Source organism: Dendropsophus ebraccatus, chromosome 4, assembly GCF_027789765.1.
Source record: "Dendropsophus ebraccatus isolate aDenEbr1 chromosome 4, aDenEbr1.pat, whole genome shotgun sequence".
In the NCBI taxonomy this organism is placed as follows: Eukaryota; Metazoa; Chordata; class Amphibia; order Anura; family Hylidae; genus Dendropsophus; species Dendropsophus ebraccatus.
Genome location: NC_091457.1, coordinates 137838095 through 137859653, shown reverse-complemented (window position 1 = coordinate 137859653; position 21559 = coordinate 137838095). Strand labels below are relative to the sequence as shown.

Sequence of the window (21559 nt, the reverse complement as noted above, 5' to 3'; positions counted from 1 at the left end):
TGAATAATTTTTTACCACCGCACTACCCCTTTAATTGCAAAATCAAAAGGATTTCATAAAAAAAAAAAAACAATAAAAAAAAATCTGTGTAAATCTGCATATGGTTGTGTTCGGGCTGACCTATAGAGTAATAGTATCATGTCGCTTTTACTATATAGTGCATTACGTAGACACAGGAGCCCCCCAAACGTTACCATATTGCACTCTTTTTTCCAATTTCACCAATTTATATTTTCATGAACAATATTTTTGGGGTTCTGTCATACATGTTATGGTAGAATGAAAGACGCCTTTACAAGTACAACTATTCCTGAAAAAAACAAGCCCTCACATGGCCTTGTAGATAGAAAACTGAAAGTGCTAGAGCTCTTAGAAGGGGAGAAGGAAAAAAACAAAACGCTAAAATGAAAATTGGCGCGGTCTACTGGGTCATTTTGGGCTTGTTCCTCAAAGGGTTAAGGTCTATCTTTGGAACTATAATTTTTTCTCTAAACAAATCTATTGCTGATTCATTATATTCAGATCTGATGTATCTTCATCCCTTTCAATTTAGTGCAGGGTGAGCAATGAACATCAAAAGACAAAGGAGACAAAGCAGGACCTGCACAGAGAGGGAAAGGGTGAAGGACCCGATCACATGACCCAAAGGTCCTCAACCTTACAGTGTGAAGAGCAGCCCGACAGAGAAGAAGATGGACAAGACTGAGCTGTAAGTGCTGTTTGCGTCAGTGTCAGTCAGAGTCAGTCAGTGTCTGTGTAAGTCTGTGTCAATCAGTCCGTCAGTGTCAGTCAGTGTGTGTGTCAGTAATGTGTGTGTATGTTAGTGGTGTCTCAAGTGATTGTGCATAGTGTGTGGATGATGGGTGCATAGTGGAAGGATGAGGCTCTGTCGCCCAAGGGCCCACAAAAACATGGAGCCGGCCCTGATACAGACGATGTGCTACAGAACGGAGTTCGGAATTCATGTACCATTATGATGCTGGGAGTTCAAAACTGTTTACATGTTCAAACTACTGTACTGACACAGCCGCGTGGCTGTGTCAGTACAGTACCGCCAAACTGTAAACTGATTTAGAGCCCCCGGTATCAAAATGCATCATGATGCCGGGAACTTTGAACTCCAGTCTGTAGCACACCGTCTGTATTTACAGATCGTGCACGGAAGGTGGGAATAAACCTTAATAAATCAGTGGCCAATTCATTAGCTTTTGAATTCAGCAAATGATAATAGATAGATAGATAGATAGATAGATAGATAGATAGATAGAGAGATAGATAGATAGGAGATACTAATATCTCATATACTAGTTCCTATAAAATGGCAAAAACTTAGCGAGGACAAAAATGTAAACATAAAATGATGGTTATGATCTTAGCTCACCGTTACAGCAGGGCACATCCATGTTTCTTTGGCCGGGAGGGTGGCGGACATAACACTGCTCTGATAGCTTCATCAAACACTGTCTTCAGACCACGCTGTGTAAGAGCGGAGCACTCCAGATACTTCACAGACTCTGCAGGAAAAAGAGCAAATGGAAAATATAGCTTTTGGATAATAAACAGAATATACAAGGAGACACAAAAACGAGAAAGCAAAGAACGAGATCCAAGGACGGTGCAGGTATATAGTGTACGTGAGCAGGGTAGACAGCAGGCTGTGGATTATTTATTATGGAGCCAAGGCTATTTAGTGAGTTTACATTCAGACCTTGTCTTTGCTCAACCCAAAACAAGATTGTTATCCATTCTTCTCCCCGGCATCATTAGTCTTCTTTTTCCCTTTCCCACAGCTTGCTTTCATGAATCTTTTCTCCATGCCGGAGATATCAAAAGGACATATACGATTTATTCAACCCTGCTACGGCTTCGGTTCTTAATCTATGACACATTTACCCGTGGAGGCATCACTGACACATTTACAGGAGGAGATTTTGCAGTTTCAGCAAATAAAAGTTATTCATTGGGTAATGAAAAGCTGTACAATTTTCCAATATACTTTTTGTGTTAATTCCTCATCACCGTTTGCTGTCATTCAATAACGTGGCCAGTGGATATATATCTGTCTTGGTTATATGATGGATATACAGATACATGATACATAACTGTACTGGATGGGAACTTCAGTGCATGATGGATAAAATTTTTATGCAAAAAAAAATTATGAGGGAGATTTATCAAACATGGTGTAAGGTAGATTTGGCTTAGTTGCCCCTAGCAACCAATCAGATTCCACCTTTCATTTTCCAAAGCATCTGTGAGGATTGAAAGGTGGAATCTGATTGGTTGCTAGGGGCAACTGAACCAGTTCCACTTTACACCATTTTGATAAATCTCCCCCTTGGTGTTAGTTCTTCATTGTGGGTTTTAGGCCAAGTTCACATGGTATTTTTTTAATCTATTGCATTTACCCTAATGGAAACCCGGCAAGAGTATATACACACTGGATACAGCTATTTTGTGTGGCCTCTATTCAGTGAACAGCGGCCGCACGAAACAGACTGTGCACACAATGTAAAGTGCGGCTCCAAGCCATACTTTACATTGTGTACTCTGGTTCATTGGAGGGCAGGCACACCCAAATGTGACTGCATTTCAATTAAGGCCTGCAGTAGCGGCTGGGTTGAACATCTCAGGCAGCGGCTGTTCTGTGACACAGCTATGTTTTGCCATGTGTGAACAAGGCCTTAGTGGATTTTCCCCTGTAGAGAATCTGCAGAGAATGTGCTATATGTGAGCACCTATTTATACAGCAGCTGACCCGGACCAGGTTCCTAATCAGTGTTCCTATTAAATGACTGAAAGCTGAGAGCTTCAAACTGTAAGGAATTGTTGCAAAATATCCGGAGTAAAGCTGCTGATAGGTCCACTTTATGGGCTCATTCACATCACAATTTGATCATCCAATTCACATATTTGTCAGCAACCTGGCTGCTGACAGATAACTGCTCAGTGGCTCACACACAGTCAGCTAGTATTTGGGTCAAAATGTGAGATTTAAATCAATAAATTACAATTTTACTCAATCTTTTCCCAGAAAACTATATATCAATCTGCTTAGCTCCTCCTACTCTAAATATGTTGCATATAGTCTGGAACACTTGTTTAACAAGAACAGTTCCATTTAGGACCAGGTTATGTGATCAATGTCTTGTATGTGCCCCTAATTAAGTGGGTTCAATCATCCCCCAGTGATTTTCTGGTGACCACTCTGAGGCATTTCATAGGTTATATATGGTAGACATAGACTACATGGCTTCTATGGGGCCCTTGAAGGGGTCACAATCTAGCTGGTCCCAATCCCATTTCTATTGATATAAAACTGTGCATTGCCAGTAATACCAAATGAGTCATAGAAAGCAAGAAGAAATAAAAAACAGACCTGGAGGACATTATCGGATACTATAATGTTAGGGCTGTTTCGATATTTGCTCTCTTGTATGTACATTACTGCCTTAGACTCCCATAGTACCCAAGCTCATGACTGATCAGGTGGCTCCAGGTTCTCTATAGGCAAACCCATTCAGGGGAGTTTTTCAGGAAACCCATTAATTTATTGGCAATCTATGGCCACAACCACACTATGTCCTTTTTTGCCTGTTTGAAGCCCGTTCTTTTAAACGGACATCATTTTGAGTCCAAATAATGTCCTTTAGTTCAAAACATTGCTGTTATTTGCATAATAAAACCCATTGTTTTGAAATGACATTATTTAGGCTCAAAATGACGTCCGTAAAAATAAAAAGCTGTAAAAAGACATTGGTTGGTCATGGCCAATAGGTAATGGGTGGTATGTCAAGATACCCTCCAAATTACAGTTTTTTATGAGTTTTATTTCCCGCTCCATTTTCCATCTGGTCTTATATAATAACAGAGTTAGAATAGAGGTTTGAACATTCAGCAGTAAATCTGCATCTCCCTAGTGAGTGCTATGTATAATTAACAGGAGATGTCAAAACTGCAACATTGGGAAAGGAAAAGCAGATGTCTTAAGTCATATAAATCTACTATCCATTAATTAATGTGTAGTCAGTCTATGAGGCGGGATGCTACTGGAACACCAATTATATCCCATGTGTCTCACCACTGGTTCATAGGACAGTGTGACTGCTTGGCATTTGAGCTCTTTGTAATGTGATAATATTTATAGAACACAAGATCCGTATGGCAAATACAATATTATACATGCAATATAGTGATTGAATAATAACCATAAAACCTTCTCCGGGCATTTTATATTAGTATATGATATACTGGCGTAGCAGTGTAGACTGTGCAAACAATCAACTGAAGGTTTCTGGAAATACAAAAAGAGTATTTGAAAAAAAAGTTTAGATAAGTTCTATGTATCCTGAAATGGCATCAATAAAAACTAAAGCCCACACCCCTTACACAGCTATGTGGACAGACTAAAACATAACAAAAGCTTCGGAGGGCATTCCGGCATCCTCATGGCCACTAGGGCTGTACGGCACAGAGCTATTCATGCCAATGCCATCAAAGCTGGATCAATCACTGGGTCTTCTCTATAGTGCCTGTGACTGGTTTTACAAGCCTCATTTGTCTTTATTTCCCCTATTAAGCTTTTCTGGTATTCTGATCTCCAGCCTCTTTTTCTGACTCCATTTTTGTCTCCCCATTCAGGCTGGATGTGCTATCCTGGTATCCTGGGCTGCATCCAACTTCTTCATCCATCTGTAATCAAATGTCGAGCATTCAAGTTCGGATGAACCCAAGCAAGCTCGAAGTTCACTCATCTCTAGGGTTATTCATTGAGTCCTGCATCATGGCAGAAACTTACCAATCTCCTTGGCTAAAGCCAATCCCTGTGGGTAAGAAATTGGGGCCAACTTCTTTTCTTTAAGCTTCTCAATGGTTTCTTTGTCATCGCGTAGATCAAGCTTGGTCCCAACAAGGATTATCGGGGTGCTTGGGCAATGGTGTCTGACTTCTGGAAACCACTGCAATGGATAAAAATAAAGCTGGTAAGCCATTAAGTAAATAATTCCCCCCCCCCCCCCCTCCCCGATTACACCTAAAATGCTGACAGCTCGATTTGTAGTGTTTATGAGCTTGGTATCTCACCTCTAGCTAAAACCCTTTTATCTGTCAAGTGGCAGAGAAGCAACTCTCCAGCCACCGCTAGGCTGTGAATTTGTCATCCATTAGTAGGTAAGCAAATGCTCCAAGGAAATATAAAAATTCAACATTCCTTTCAGCCAGTAATAGCCCCCCACTGTCGTGTTTCCAATACCTCAATGAAAGCTTGGATTTTTATATATCCTTGGAGTACCGACTGACCTACTAATTCTTCCTTTTAATGATGGTGCCATGTGTTTCTTTGTTGTTCATGAGGACCGAGCAAACAACATCACAAAGGAATCCACAGCTTGTAATAGAGGCAATAAATGGGCAGATCTATATAACATTGGTGCCAAATAAAAAGAGTAAGGCCTTCTCATCTGTTCAAGGATATGCACTAAATATATGTCCATAAAAAATGCTGCCTTTCTGAATATTTGATATCCTTTTTTTATTGGGTTAAACATAAAACATGAAATGACGGAAGCCAAATGTTGTCAATTTCTCCATAAAATTATTTTAACAAATGGAAATTTTTTTCCATGAATTTTAATGGATGCATTTTCTATTCTTGGACATGGGCATTACAATCAATGGTATAGCCAATAAAAACAATAGATGTCTGTTGTTTCCAAGTCCAAACATCATATTTGGCTTAAATGCTTGGAAACTGTATTGGATAGGTAAGGGTGACACAGTATTATTTGCTTCATAAAAGAACACGAGCAGCTAAGTGTGCCCCCCCCCCCCCCTTGTGATAGAATTCTATAGAGCTCACTAAATACTATCATGGTGCTATAATAGGACATCACCATTAGTGGGTGTTCTAGCGCTTTCATGATCAACTGTGTCATAGTCAAAAAGTGGAAGCGTTTAGGAACCACAGAAACTCAGTGGAGATCACGTAAAGTTACAGAGCAGGGACAACAAGTGCTGAGGGAAGTGGTGTGGGTCACTGGAGTATGCAAATGCGGAAAAATTACATTTCTCTGGCAGTCTTGGGTTTGTAAACACCAGGAAAACATTAGCTGTCTGACTGCCATGTGCCAGCTGTATAGTTTTGTGGAGGCGTTATAATGCTATGGGGCTGGCGTTCAGGGGAGGGATAATGCTATTGGACTGGTGTTCGGGGCAAGGATAATGCTATGGGGTTGGTGTTCAGGGGAGGGATATTGTATGGGGCTGGTATTCAGGGGAGGGATGTTGTATGGGGCTGGTGTTCAGGGCAGGGATAATGCTATGGGGTTGGTGTTATGAGGAGGGGTAATGCTATGGGGTTGGTGTACAGGAGAGGGGTAATGCTATGGGGTTGGTGTTCAGGGGAGGGATATTGTATGGGGCTGGTATTCAGGGGAGGGATATTGTATGGGGCTGGTGTTTGGGGCAGGGATAATGCTGTGGGGTTGATGTTCAGGGGAGGGATAGTGCTATGGGGTTGGTGTTAAGAGGAGGGATAATTCTATGGGACTGGTGTTCAGGGCAGAGATAATGCTATGGGGTTGGTGTACAGGGGAGGGGTAATGCTATGGGGCTGGTGTTCAAGGAAGGGATAATGCTATGGGGCTGGTGTTCAGGGGAGGGATATTGTATGGGGCTAGTATTCAGGATAGGGATATTGTATGCGGCTGGTGTTCGGGGCAGGGATAATGCTATGGGGTTGGTGTTCAGGGGAGGGATATTGTATGGGGCTGGTATTCAGGGGAGGGATAGTGCTATGGGGTTGGTTTTAAGAGGAGGGTTAATGCTATGGGACTGGTGTTCAGGGCAGGGATAATGCTATGGGGCTGGTGTTCAAGGAAGGTATAATGCTATGGGGTTGGTGTACAGGGGAGGCATAATGCTATGAGGTTGGTGTACAGGGGAGGGATAATGCTATGGGGCTGGTGTTCAGGGAAGGAGAATGCTATTGGTTTGGTGTTCAGGGGTTGGCCTAGTCCTCTCAGTACTGTGAAGGGAAGTCTCAGCCCTCCTTGACACATCAGAAAAATCTATCTGGATTTCTTATCAGGAAATCCAGATAGATTTGCTGGCACACAGGTTTCTATTGCGCATGTATGCCCTTCAGGTAAAATCAAGATGGCTGTCAGTCCAAAAATACGTCAGAAAATTATAGAGCCTGTCCTATCCTCTTCTAGATTTCTGTCAAGGATGCCCCCATAGAAGTCTATGGAACCATCCGGAATTATGGGTCCTACATACTGTATACTGATTACTGTCAGAAAATCCTGATGACCTCAGGATTTCCTAACAGTGAAAACTGACACTAATGCGTGAAGGAGGACTCGCTTTGTTAGCATACCAAGAAATTTTGGACAACTCTGCGGGAACAGTTTGGAAAGGCCTTTGCCTAAAGCAAGCTACATAAAGACATAGTTGTGTGAGTTTGGAAGAACTTCATTGGCCTTTCCATAGTTTTATGAAGGCAATGATGCACTTTTACACAACACAAAACCCTTATGTAATAAAGATCTGTATAAGACAATAGGAAACAGACCTAAATATTGGGAAAATATGGATAAGCTCTAACGGGAGACTTCCTCCAGGAAACGAGTATAACATATCGTATGTAGTTTCCTCGATGTCTTTGAAACGGCCAAAAACTATCTCGTACTGTCACCTGCCTGTAAAATTACTTTAAATTAAATGAATGCATCAAAGTAGGCTTAGCCTGCCATATATGAACCATTGTTGGAAATTCTTTTATGTAAAACTGGAGGTTAAATGAAAAATTATTCTGTGCATTCATGTGGCTGGAGGCAATATTCTTTACTGAATTATTAAAAGCTGTAAATCTGGTATTGCTAAAAAGCTGATTACCATTTCAACTAATTCTGTATAACCTGCCCAGAATAGGAGATGAGCGTGACAACCTGAAGAATTATCCAATAAGACAGTGCAGACAGCTGCAGCCAATAAGAATTGATAAGATTGATTATCCCTTATAGCAATCAATAGGAAATGATTATACAGTATAGTCATGTCTGGATTCTGGATGCAGAACACATTCACCGCACTGCAATATCACCGAGATTAAAGTCTCTAAAAAGGTTAGAATTATATCCACCTATAATGATTAGCAAATGTCAGCTATATATAGCCACACAAAAATCACAGGTATGAGGACACTTAAATCCTTTACAGAACACTCAAAAAGGGAAGTTTTGACAGAACATAAAATTTGGGTTTTTAAGCAATTTTATTGTATTTTTGTTCTATATAATTGTATTATTGTACTGTCATAAGCAAAGCATCAACTTAAACATGTTGCTGCCATATCAGTAAACATAACAAACATGCTATACTTACCTCTCCGCAATCCCCCAGTGTCCCGATGCAGTTGCTGGAGTCTGTACCCGCCATTACTTCCAAGACAAGCCAGTGACAGCCAATCACTGACTGAGACAGGACAGCGCTGCGGGAAGTTTGGCTGAGCGTTCTGTCACTCCCAAGACAAGCTTGGCTTAGAAGTATCGATGGCTATAGACAGCGGGGGACACCAGTGACTGCATCGGGACACCAGGGGAGCGTGGAGAGGTAAGTATAACATGTTTGTTATGCTTACTAATAACAAACTTGACCCCCACTTGATTCTCCTGCATTTCTCCCCTGCTGATGAACCTGTCACTCTGTTACTCCATATCTTCATCTTAGTTGCTAAGCGGTGTTTGTTGGCTAAATGGTTGACAGCTGAAATGCCAACTACTACTCATGTTCTACAGCAGGTGACGAAATACATGTGGTTAGATCAATTGGAGGCCATACCAGCACGTGAAACAAGGGCGAAGGCATTTTTTAAAAAATGGAAGCGCTTTATACTTACCTCTCTGGACTCTCATGATGTTCAGAGGGTTGTCAGACCTTTCCGAAATACAGCCTGGTATATGCGCGCTGATATTGCAGATACCCTGGGTGCCTTACGGTTACCTGACTGATCCCTTTTTTTTTTTTTTTTTTTTTCTTTTTCTCTTCCTTTTCTTTTGATTGGACCCCATTCCTGCAAGACAGGGGGGGGGGGGGGGGGGGGGGGGAATGGGAGGGATAGTTGTTTCTATGTTTTGGGTGGTTTATACGATCAGCCTATACACGCCACTAGATTATGTATGTTTATCGTGTGGCGGGCCTGCCCCTCACTCTTGGAATGTTGTGCCTGACCATTGTGATTGGCTAATCGTAGTTGTATTTATGAAACTTCTAATAAAAATATGTTTGAAAAAAAAAAATAAAATAACAAACTTAAAAAAAAAACATAATAAAACTTAATAACCCCTTTAAAAAACATTTTTCAGACAAGCCTTATATGCCCTTGAAGAAACCAAATGGATGAAACCCAAGGTCTAGGCATTAGATAAGGTCAGTGACTGTATCTCTGACCCTGTCCAGCATTATGGTGAGATAGACCAAGCCAACCAGGTGATGTATACCAGCTTGATATTCATCAGATGCTGCTCTGATATGGTTCCACTACTTACAGTTAGTAGCCTACATACATATAGAGTAGGTAGTGCTGAACATTCTTTACAAGCCTTTCAAAAATAAGTTTGAAGTCTGCATTAAAATCTCATAAGGTGGGAAGTTTAGTTGACTGTGAGTGGTAAAGGGAACTGTGATTTCATCTATAATTCCCTGGACTCTATCCCTACCAATACTGGTGTATCAATATGTTTATTGGCTGTACCCTCTATTGTTTGCATTTGTATATTACAATACTTAGAATGAATAAATGAACACATAAAGGTTCTCACCTTTGCCCGCACATTTTCATAGGATGCTGGACTCACCAAGGAAAAACATATAAGAAAAACATCCTACAAGGAAAAAACACATAAGCAGAGGTTCACTTCAATTTGAGCATTGCTATAGGAGTCTAATACGCATGGAAGAATTATCTGCACCCAGGCTGGGGGTTGGCTCATCGAGGAAAGCCTATTTTATAACACTGTGGAGATCAGCTGATCGCGACAGGTCCTGCTAGCAGCACTTACAGCAAAAAACTGATTCAGTGGGTTAAACTGCAAGCAAGCATTTCCCCTGCATTGTCCAGCGAAAATCTTTTTCCTTTAAATCAACTGGTGTCAGAAAGTTATATATACTGTATACTGTACATATATGATTTGTAATTTACTTCTATTAAAATTATGAAGTCTTCCAATAGTTATTAGCTACCTAATGTCATGCAGGAAATGTTGTTTTATTTTCAGTCTGATACAGTTCTCTCTGCTGACATCTCTGTCTCGGTTTTCTATGAATGCCCATAGAAAACCTCTCCTGCTTTGGACAGTTCCTCTCTCGGCCAGAGATGTCAGCAGAGAGCACTGTTTTACACTGAAAATAACACATTTCCTGCAGGACATACAGCAGCTAATAAGTATGAGAAGACTTGAGATTTTTTAATAGAAGTAAATTACAAATCTATATAACTTTCTGATATTAGTTGATTTGAAAGAAAAAGATTTTCGCAGGACAACCCCTTTAAGTAATGCTTGCTGGGCATTCAGATGAATGTAAATCAATGTAAAACAAGGAAAAATTTGATGCTTAAGTGCAGTTCTCATACATCATGTCTCTTGGTTTTACAGGGAAATCTATGTTGACGAGACGTCCTAATTATGGGATTATGGGATTATGGAGACGTTTCCTTGCATTGATTTAGGTAACAAAAAAGTTATTATTTTTCTACTTTTCTATTTCAGAAAAAAATCTTTGAAAATGTGAATTGTCCCTACAAGTGACTGTCTAATATTTTATCACATGTCAGAAAATACTTACCGTTTGTGGGTAAGAAAGTGGCCTCAGACGATCATAGTCCTCTTGTCCGGCTGTATCCCATAATCCCAGATTCACTGGCTTACTATCCACCATGACATTAGCTGAATAGTTATCGAACCTGTTTAAAAATGGAAATAATTATTTATCAATTTATATGTTATAATTAGAGATGAGCGAACCTCAAGCATGCTCGAGTTGATCCGAACCCGAACGTTCGGCATTTGATTAGCGGTGGCTGCTGAACTTGGATAAAGCCCTAAGGCTATGTGGAAAACATGGATATAGTCATTGGTTGTATCCATTGTTTTCCAGACAACCTTAGAGCTTTATCCAGGTTCAGCAGCCCCAGCTAATCAAATGCCAAACGTTCGGTTCGGATGGACCCGAACCTGGTTCGCTCATCTCTAGTTATAATGTTATATTTTGCCATTAGTCCATTATAACTACATGCAAAGTCTTAGTAATAACATCGAGAAATTTACTATCTCCAGGTCATTGATAATTTCCCTTGTTTGTGCGCTGCATAGAATTTCTATGTTAGGGCATTGAAATCACTCCGTAAATTTGAAAGCTTTAGAACATGACTGTGGGTTTAATAATCCAAGTCATAAGGCTCCTCAGAAGGATAAGTTATCTATCTGTACACAGCTGCAAACTCATATTCATGTTCATAAACACCAAGTGCCATAATACATGGCCCAATCTACTAGAGGAATTGACCACCGACCTGTCAGATCTGGGATGGCTTCCTCCTCATTCACCGTTCGCTGTCTTTGCTATTACACGGACTGACATTGAGCAGGGTGGCCACGGGGAGCTGTGGGAGGGCTTTTTCCGGGTGGCCAAGAGAAGAGAGCTGCAGTCTGCTTCCGGAGCTCCTATTGCACAGAGCGTCGCTATTGTCATTGTGATTTTAGAACATGCCAAAAGACAACGACCAGCTGACATGTAAAATAATTACCGCCTGGAACGGTCGGTAATCAGCCAAGTACGGCTAATAATCATTTTGAGTAAAAGGACCCTAAGGGTACTATTAGACTGGCCGATGGGAGCCCGATAACAACTGTAAACGAGCGCTGATCTGCTAGATCAGCGCTCGTTTACTGGGCCTATTACACGGTCGATAATCGTTTAACAAGGGCTGCAAGGACATCGTTATCGATGTCCTTGCAGCCCTTGCTTAGATGGTATACTTTACCTATCCACGCTCCAGGGCTGCTGCTGCGGTCTGCTTCTCCCCGTGTCCCACACGCTCTAGCTTCAGAGCGTCCTGTCTGAGCTGACAGACCGCTCAGCCAATCACAGGCCGGGACCGCCGCGGCCTGTGATTGGCTGAGCGTCCTATTACACGTAGCGGTGCGCGGTCGCGCTTGACAATTATAGGTTCTAACCTGTATCAACGATCAGCCAATGACAACGATCATCGACTGATCGCTGTCTTTATTACACAGAGCAATAATCAGCCGAATCAGGCCGATTCAGCTGATTATCGTTCCGTGTAATAGTACCCTAACTTGAAGGGAAAGCTATCTCTAAAGGTGCCAACAGGGAGCTGCTTTGCGTATCCTTCTTCCCAAAATTTCCACTGGAGCTGAATGGCCTAGAAGTCTCCAATCTTTATGATGCTCACCTCAAGGAGAAAATTACCCCCTTGGTCCGTTGGCCTATCTGAAGCCAGCCAGCACCCTACTCTGTACTGAAAGAAGCAACAACCCTAAAACCACTGGCTGCATATGGTTTACCTTTACGGGATGTTTTTGGAAGGTGGAAGGGGGTTAAACCGAGGACATTGCCCAGATAACTAGTTTAAAGCTCTACCCATTCAACGTGCGCTGGATTAAACAACCTTTTACCAGGGTATAAAGCTACCAAGCAAGCAACCACCGACATGATAGAAGACCTGTATACTTTACAAGATCTGTACCGCATCCCTGGCATTGGTTCCCTTCTGTTGGTGGGTTGGTCAGACCCACAGGAGCACAGTCACTGACAATCATTATGGCACAACCCAACTTTGGTGAAAACCTGGGATAAATCCATGTCCTTAGCCCCAAGACAAAGGCTGATAAAAAAAAAAGTTGTGCCACTGTTGAAAAGAAATAAAAAATCTTTGTACAAACGTGTCATCTGAGACTGCCGCTCCCCGTACATACCGCTTTAACACTCAGTACAAAGCACAGCAGAACGTCATTGTAAATATATTTCGGCAGACAGAACTTTATTGAAAGATTTCAGAAAGGCTATTTTCCTCCAGCATTTCCAGTCAGCTGCTGATTACAGCTTTTTGGCCCAGTGGATAATATACTACTGGAAAATTCGACTCTTTTTTTTTTTTTTTGCTTTTGGTATCTTACATTTACTCGTAGCGTAGGCGGTGATAAACTGTGAAAGTACTGACAAGGGACACAAAACGCCACATGAAATGTGACATGGAGATTTGTGCTATTATACTGGGGTTAATACTAATATAAGGAAGTTTTCAGCTCCATTTTCCAGAGTTACAGCCATCTACATTGGTTTATGTGAAGTGAAAACATTGTAATGTGTTGGAAAAGTGTACAGTAGTTACATGTATTTGGGGGCTGATATTCAAAAGAACTTTTTGTTTTTTTATGGTTTTTATAGGAAGCTGCCCGGTGATCAACGGGTTGTTACAGAGCAAGCTTCAGAAACATTCACTTCTTATTATCAGGGGAGGCGCTTGACATGTTTCCATTATTGTATTGCCTTTTTTCCCTGCACTTACTACTGCATCAAGGCTTCCCTTCCTGGATAAAATGGTGATGTCACTTCCTGGATAACATGGTGATGTCACGACCCGACTCTGTGCGGGCTGTGGCTGCTCGAGAGGATGATGGCAGGGGGATGCTCAGTGTCCCTCCAGTGCCCTGTGTCCCTCAGTGTCCCCCTGCCATCATCCTCTCCAGCAGCCACAGCCCGCTTAGCTCTGGGAGTCGGGTCGTGACATCACCATGTTATCCAGGTAGTGACATCACCATTTTATCCAGGAAGTGAAGCCTTGATGCAGTAGTAAGTGCAGGGAAAAAAGCACTTTATAAGCATTTACTGTAATAAGTGTATATTGGTGATTTGTATAACTTTTAGGGGGCAATACAATACTTTAATAAAAATTTTCACCAGACTTCTTCTTTAACCCTTAGACGACCCTGGACGTAGGGTTACGTCATGGAAGTCTGTCCCCAGACGACCCATGACGTAACCTTACGTCAGTGTAGCAGATCGCCGATCGGACCGCACGGAGGCAGGTGAGAGACCTCCGGCAGTCCGTTTCAACGATCGGGACCCCCGCAGTCACACTGCGGGGGTCCTGATCGGTAAGTGACAGGGGACTCCCCCTGTCACTTACACTTAAACGCCGCGGTCGCGCCGTGATCGCGGCGTTTAAGGGGTTAATGACACGCGGCAGCGCGATCGCTGCAGCGTGTCATTACCGGTGAGGTCCCGGCTGCTGATTGCAGCCGGCCCCCAGCTGCTATGAAGCGCGCTCCGGAGAGTGCTAGAGCTCTTAGAAGGGGAGGAGGGAAAAACGAAAACACTAAGATCAAAATTTGCGCGGTCCACTGGGTCATTTTGGGCCTGGTCCTCAAAGGGTTAAGTGTTGTTCTCCATTGGTTGTCGTGGAAGTTGGTCTAAAGTGAGCCTATACTAAGAATGTGATGGGATAGTGGTTGAAAGGGGGTTCTAACAAGTGTCTAGAAAAAGTTATCATGGCAATCTGGGCAGGAGAGGAAAAGAGAGGGGTATTGCCTCCAATCAGTGAAGTTGTCACCCATATGCAAACCTTTCCCTGTGAGGGTGCTATCATGTTTCTTTGCAGTTTGTACCCTGTACTCATGGGTTCTGCCAAGGATTCTCCAAATACACTAAATGATTATACTTACACAGTCGGAATATATTCTCCAGGGAAGGCATTGGTTGTATAACTGATGAGCAGACATGTTTTTCCCACAGCTCTGTAAGAAAAAAGCAAAGACATCATGTAACTTTCTGCAAGTAGAGGAAAATAGCCTAATCACAGAACAAACTATATTTAAAGGGTTTTCTATACTGCCCTTAAGATAGGCCATAAATGTTTTACTAGTGACAATCTCACCTCTATAAACCCACTCCAATGAGCAGGCTAAAGGCTCTGTGACCCCCCCCCCCCCCCCCCATCCCACCCCCATGAATGCGGCATCACCCATATCATTATTTGCACGATCAGACAGGCCTATCATACGAGTAGTCATGTCTGGTACTGCAGCTCGTCACAATTACGTAACAACACGGGGTCAATGTCCTGAAGATTGCGGTATCGAGACAGATTATTTACTTTGGAGCCATTTAACTTGGAAAAAAGATGGCTTAAGGTACCAATACACACGGGATTGCTGTCGGCCAAAAAGCTCCACCAATTCCTCCTAATGTTCAGTGCTGCCAAGTGTTCACATATTCTGATTAGAAAGAGGGGGAGGGGAAGGGAAGGGGGGGGGGTAAGCCAGTGCCAAGAACATCTAACAGCGACTTATCTCTTTGAGAAGAATAGGATTGGGCAGTTGAATTCCAATGTGCATGACCCTTCTCCCCCCCAATATAATTTGTCAGGTGGCTCCAATACACATTAGAAAGTTTACGGACCCGTGGAAAAAATTTAATGTGTATGGGGGGCCTTTAGGAGGGGTTTTACTACTACTACTACTACGTACAAACACATGAATGGACGATACAGAGGTATTTCTAGTAATAAAATTTTCACCATCATCACAAGTGGGGATTCTTTACTGTTAGAGCAGTGAGACTATGGAACATGATGTTGTGATGGTTCAACCATTAAAATTAATGTCTTGTATAGGATTACGAGTTATGGTTACTGGATTTCTGGAGAAGAGAAGACAAGGTTCTATTCTGTTTGCCATGCAGCTCGGTTCTATTGAAGTGAACGGAGCTTAATTTTAATACCACACACAACCTGAGGAAAGGGGTAGTGCTGTTATTGCAAGAAGTTGGCTATGTTTCTTCTAGTCCTGGATAACCCATTTAATAGATAGTTCTTTCTTTAGACCCAAAGAGGGACACATTTAACAATCAAGCGCTATGCAGTTTGATCAGCAGACCCCCGGTCATGCAGAATCGATGTGTTGGATAACAGACACAGAAATATAATAAGATTGCTGAAAAACTGGCCTTGGGGTACATTTACATGTACATAATCCACTGCGGATTTCACACATTTTGCCACATTTTAACTTCAATGGGTCCACGGCAAATCTGCAATAGTGGAGGATTTAGAGATTTGCTGCGGACCCATTGAAGTTGATGGGTAGCAAATCCATTGAGGATTTTCCTGGGATATTTGGCATTCAGGATGCCACTGATAACCACTGTGGAATCTAATCCACCGTGGAATTGTCACTCCAGGCCTTACAATTACTTTTATTTCTTTTTAACTTCTCATTTAACTATGCCTTTAGACCAGGCTGAATTTTCACAGAAAAAAAAAAGTGCAAAATAGATTTGCTATTTTGCTTCATGTGCTCTTGTAAAATGTAAAAAAAAAAACCTGACAGTTGTCATGTGAGTGTCAGAAGAGAGCGAAATAAGACGAGATTAAGGGAATGTATCAGATAAGATAAGTGTTTATCAGAACTGCTAGGAGCACTTGGTATAGCAGGGAAATTACATGCATAATGCTTACCCGGGGCTGAGCACTAACTATGGAAGATCCCTATATCCAGAAAGCATTGCATTATAAAAGCTCACATGGGTCGCTTACATTGCTTCTGTTGAATACCTGCAATTGAAGGCTGTAAAATATCCTTCCATATATGTTTACAGTGGCACATGTTGTTAATAGGTACTTATTGTTAAAGGGGTTCTCTGATTAAAACTTAATTGTCCCCTATCCACAGAAGTAAGGAGTAAGGGCCCTATTACACTGAGCGATAACCGGCCCGATTTGGCTGATTATCTCTCTGTGTAATAGAGACAACAATCAGCCAATGAAACAACGCTGATTGTTTCTTTAGGTCCAGATTAGGGATGAGCGAACCGGACCGTAACGAACCAGATTCAATACGAATCGAACTTTGAGAGAGTTCGTATCGAATCTAATTAAAATAACAATAACAAATAAAATCACAGAATAGACCAGGATACAAGGGATTATTACTCCTATAATGCCTTGTATCCTGGTTTTCTGTGAATATCAAGATGTGTGACGTCACCCCTGTTAGGGTGAGACCTTAAATTAGTCTCCTCAGATATATCTGGGTGCTGCCTAATCAAAAACGTAATGTGACAGCTGTCTGTGAGTATTAACCAAGACACATGAAAGCAACTTTGGTGTTTAAGCTGATCTACTTTATGAAGTCAAAATCTCAGTTTATATCTTTACAAGAAAGCTTCAAAAAATAGGAGAACCCCGTTTAGCCGCAACAAAAAAAGTTGAAAAAAAAAGCAGTCCAAAAAAAGTCCCATCACTGTTAGAGAAAAAAAAGTCTCATCAGCTGTCCCATCACTGCACAGTTGTGTAGAAAAATGTTGGCGGCTCATTGGGATTCTTGGTGTCCAAGACCATGCACCCCAGTGCTGATGTCTGGTCCTTTATTATGGGCAAGGGCAGTACATGTCTGTTACTGCCCATTGGGTCAACATCCTACCAGAAGACCATCAGGAAGTTAGCCTATTCTTGCCATTGTCACCTCCCCGGTGCTTTAGGGGGCCAGTTCTGCACAAGTTTTGCCTCCACCACCTTGCAACCATCCGCCGCTTTGACTGCAGTCCAACCTGCCCTGGTGTCTTACCAACGATGTCAGCCCCGGGGCTCTCAGGCTGTCCTCCATTTTGTGAGCCTGGGTGAACGGAGCCACAGTGGGCAGGAGCTCCTTCGGACCATCAGGGAGAAGGAGATATATGAATGGCTGACCCCACGTCAACTAACGATGGTAAGTGTTGTAGCCCACAACGAGAGGAACATTGTCTCTGCAGTGCAGCAGGGAGGGCTGAGTCATACACCTTGTAAGGCACATGTGATAAACCTCATAGTGCACAGGTTTCTTCGAACATTTCCTGCCAATTGTTGATCCCTATTGAGGACGCAACTCTGTTTGTAAGCAAGCATGACTATGATCAACAACATCATCCCACTTGTCCATGTTCTGGAAAGTGCGCTGAACAACATCATCAGCGAGGATTCCCAGGCCACCACTCCAAGGCTGAACATCCTCCTCCACTTCTCCGTCAATTGTCTGTTCTTAACCATACTGGCCTAGGTGCAATCAGGTACTGCCTCGTCCTCCTCAAATAGTCTGTTATCAACCATACTCTCCTGGGTGCAATCAAGTGGTGCCGCTTCCTCCAATAGTCTCTTCTCAACCATACTGGCCTGGGTGCAATCAAGTGCTGCTGCCTCCTCCTCCTCCGTCAATTGTCTGTTCTCAACCATACTGGGTCCAATACAGTACTATTACTGCTGCTGGTTCCACTGTCAAATGTCTTTTTTCCACCCTACTGGGTCCTATGTCCCATGTAATCACTTACACCTTGGCTAATTTTTTTTCACTATTTCTGCACTTTGATTTTTTCCACTTTTTTTTATTGTAATAGCAACTGCAACTAAACGAAACTATACCCTATCAGACTACTACTACTGTAGCTTATTCAGCCATTATAGCAAGGTTTGTTTTAGGTTCGGTTTGTACGATTTGAACCGGATCGAACCGAACCGAATTTTTCAAAAGTTCGCTCATCCCTAGTCCAGACCTAAAATCATTGTCCCCCAACCATGCATCGCCTCTGTGGTCCTGGCCAGTGATTGGCTCAGTGGCCTGTCAGCTTAGACAGGTTGCTCTGAAGCTGCATCGCGCGGGACCAGGTAGGAAGCAGAGCGCAGGAGAGCACAGGGACAGTGAATAGGTAATGTATACTGTTTGGGCAAAGGCTGCATGGACATCGCTAATAGTGTCTGTGCAGCCCTTGCTAAACGATTATCAGGCTGTGTAATAGGCCCAGTAAACGAGCCCCGATCTAGCAGATCGGCGCTCGTTTACAATATAGTGAGCAGGCTGTCATCTTAGTCATCTAAGAGATTAAGGGGTGTCCAACCTCCATGCCCCTCCAGATCGGCCCCCGGCTCCTTTGTTTTGGTTGGCACATGACCCGGGGCTCTATTCATTCTCTGTAGAGCCGCCGGAAAGAGCCGCATGCTTTACTCTGCTCTCTATGGAGGCTCCATAGAGAATGTATAGAGCCACTGGTCGATATTCAAAACAAAGGGGCCAGGGGCCGAGCTGGAGATGGCACAGGGGTCACGGAGATCGGGCCCCCAGGTATCTCTTAAGTAACTTTTAATTGGAAAAACCCTTTAAGCATACGGCAAGGGTATTCACTATGAATACTTAGCATAGACTACTTTACTATTCCTATTACTATTTATTTTACAATATGTATCAGATGCAGTGACCCGAGGCTGCTAGGTGTTGTGTAGCTGGACAAGATGTTGCGGTACCACTGCGGGACTTGTCGTGGCGGCCAGGAGTGGTATGTGCCCACCCCTGGATACACTGACACAGACTTTTGTAATAGAACACGAGCAGGTGTGGCATAGGTGCAGCAGTAATCACTGAGGTTCAGATAACTTAAACAGGAACGAGTTTACTGAAATCTTCTTAAGTGCAGTACACATAATCCAGTTTCTCAATATAACGCAGTACACAGAATAGTTTGTTTCACAGTTTTCATTGGCAATAGTAGACAAATATTCCCAGCTTCTAGTTAACAGTTAACTCTCTATTATAGGCTTATAGACACACTGGGGGTTACTGTTTCTCTTTTAGCCATGCAAATTTTATTTTTTTTTTTTGTTTAAACTTTTTATTTTGTAACAAGAAAAAAAAACAAAGTTACAGCAGATTTATAACAAGGCAAACACAAAAGAAAATTATCACAAAACCAAATCTATATAAATAAAAATAATGTCGTACCTCCCCCTCCCAACCTCCCCTCCCCAAACTTCCCCCCCCCCCAGGCCGCGCACAGAGAAGGAGAAAAAAAAACAAAAAACACTATACAGTCTAACTACCAATCTCTCGCTCTCCCCTCTAACCCAAATACCATCCTAAACATTGTTCCCACACCTCCAAACCCAGAGGCTGGGAGGAAATCCATTTTCTCATAATTAATAGCTTCGCACAGAACATCATTTTCAATATGCAATTTCTTTGAGCACTGTGGAGCCTTCTGGGCAGTCTTGACGTATCACCCAGAATAAACAAACAAAAGTCTTCCTCTAAAGACAACCCCATATCCTTGTTAATCCTCTGCAGCACCCCTGACCAATAAGGCCTAAGTTCCGCACACGACCATAGCATGTGACCAAGGTCACCCGTTTCTGTACATCGTGGACATTAATCATCAGACCTTTTGTTAATTTTGAACATAAAGGCGCGGGTATAGTACAATCTATGTACAATAAAGAACTGGATCAACTGATGATCTGCTGATGGGGCGACTCTTCTAATGTTACGATAGACAACCGCCCAGTTTACCCCCTCCCCCACCTCTTTATCCCATGCCCTCCGACTCCCAAATTCCAGGTCCCGTTCTGAGAGAAAACATTTATACAGTATCGAAACACCTTTAGACCTTTTACCTAGCCCTCTCAATTTGTCTAATGTTAAATTAGCTTTTAATTTATACACCGTCTTACTAAAATCCGATCTGGATAAACGAAAGTAGTCAAACCAGCGGGAGTCGCTCAGGCCAAACTCGTTCTTTACTTGCCTCCATGATTTTACTTTACCCATTACCACCACATCCCATATCAGTTTCAAGTCATGACCGAGAGTATCATATAGTTCCCCAACCTTCCCCACCTCCCCCAAACTACAATGGTCCCATAAAGGTGAGAAACTCAAAAAACCCTTCAGGTCTAAACATCTGATAATCTCCCTCCATGTTCTAACTAGGGCATCCACCATCGGCCATTCCTCTCTAGATCTACCTTTGAGGATACCTGAGTCAAGGATTTGGAAGATATCTAACTGACCATCTATTGCCCCCTCTCCAAGCCGGGAGAAGAAAGGATTATCCCTCCAGTCCAGGAGCCAGGAGGCCTGAGAGGCCAGAAAGTAAGTTTCCATTGAAGGAAGGCCAAGCCCTCCCTTATCTTTAGGGACTGTCAAAAGTGCCAGCTTAATGCGGACACATTTGTGCCCCCAGATTAAGAAATTCCATATATTTCTGATCCTTTTAAAGACCCCATGGCCTACCCAGACTGGAGCAGCCCCAAACATATACAAAAACTTAGGGAGGCAAACTGCCTTCAGCAAAACCAGCCTGTCCGCCCTGGAAAGGGGCAGGCTGCTCCAGACCCTCACCTTTTCCTCCATCTCCCTTATCAAAGGGACAAGGTTGAGATCACAAAAGGCATCAATGTTCCGTGACACTTATTAAAACACAGATTTGAAAAAAAAAGTAAATAGATAAAGTTATAGTGACACTTGTTAGTGGGAGCAGCGTAATACAGACTTCAATCCCCAGCACCTATAGACACACAGTACCAACCTATACCTGCATAAATAAAGCAGTGGACTCCCACTGTGGGACACTGCATATACTGAATGGGGCAGGGGCGGATTAACTTTACCATAGGCCCCGGGCTGGTCACTAAGCCTGGGCCCCCCCACCCCACTGTAACTATGGAAGCACTAGCCTG

At 42.7% G+C, this 21559-nt stretch overlaps 1 protein-coding gene across 1 annotated transcript in view; it reads right to left on the bottom strand.

The window, feature by feature from the left end:
• The window catches only part of LOC138788828 (ras-related C3 botulinum toxin substrate 2), a 69660-nt gene that overhangs the window by 24971 nt on the left and 23130 nt on the right, over positions 1-21559 (bottom strand). Inside the window, exons 2-6 of the mRNA XM_069967150.1 lie at positions 14748-14819; positions 10846-10963; positions 9822-9884; positions 4799-4958; positions 1382-1514 (exon numbers count right to left, since the gene is read on the bottom strand). Of these exons, the coding sequence (XP_069823251.1) occupies positions 1384-1514; positions 4799-4958; positions 9822-9884; positions 10846-10963; positions 14748-14819 (544 nt within the window). The 3' untranslated portion in view covers positions 1382-1383. The remainder of the gene's footprint in view (positions 1-1381; positions 1515-4798; positions 4959-9821; positions 9885-10845; positions 10964-14747; positions 14820-21559) is intronic.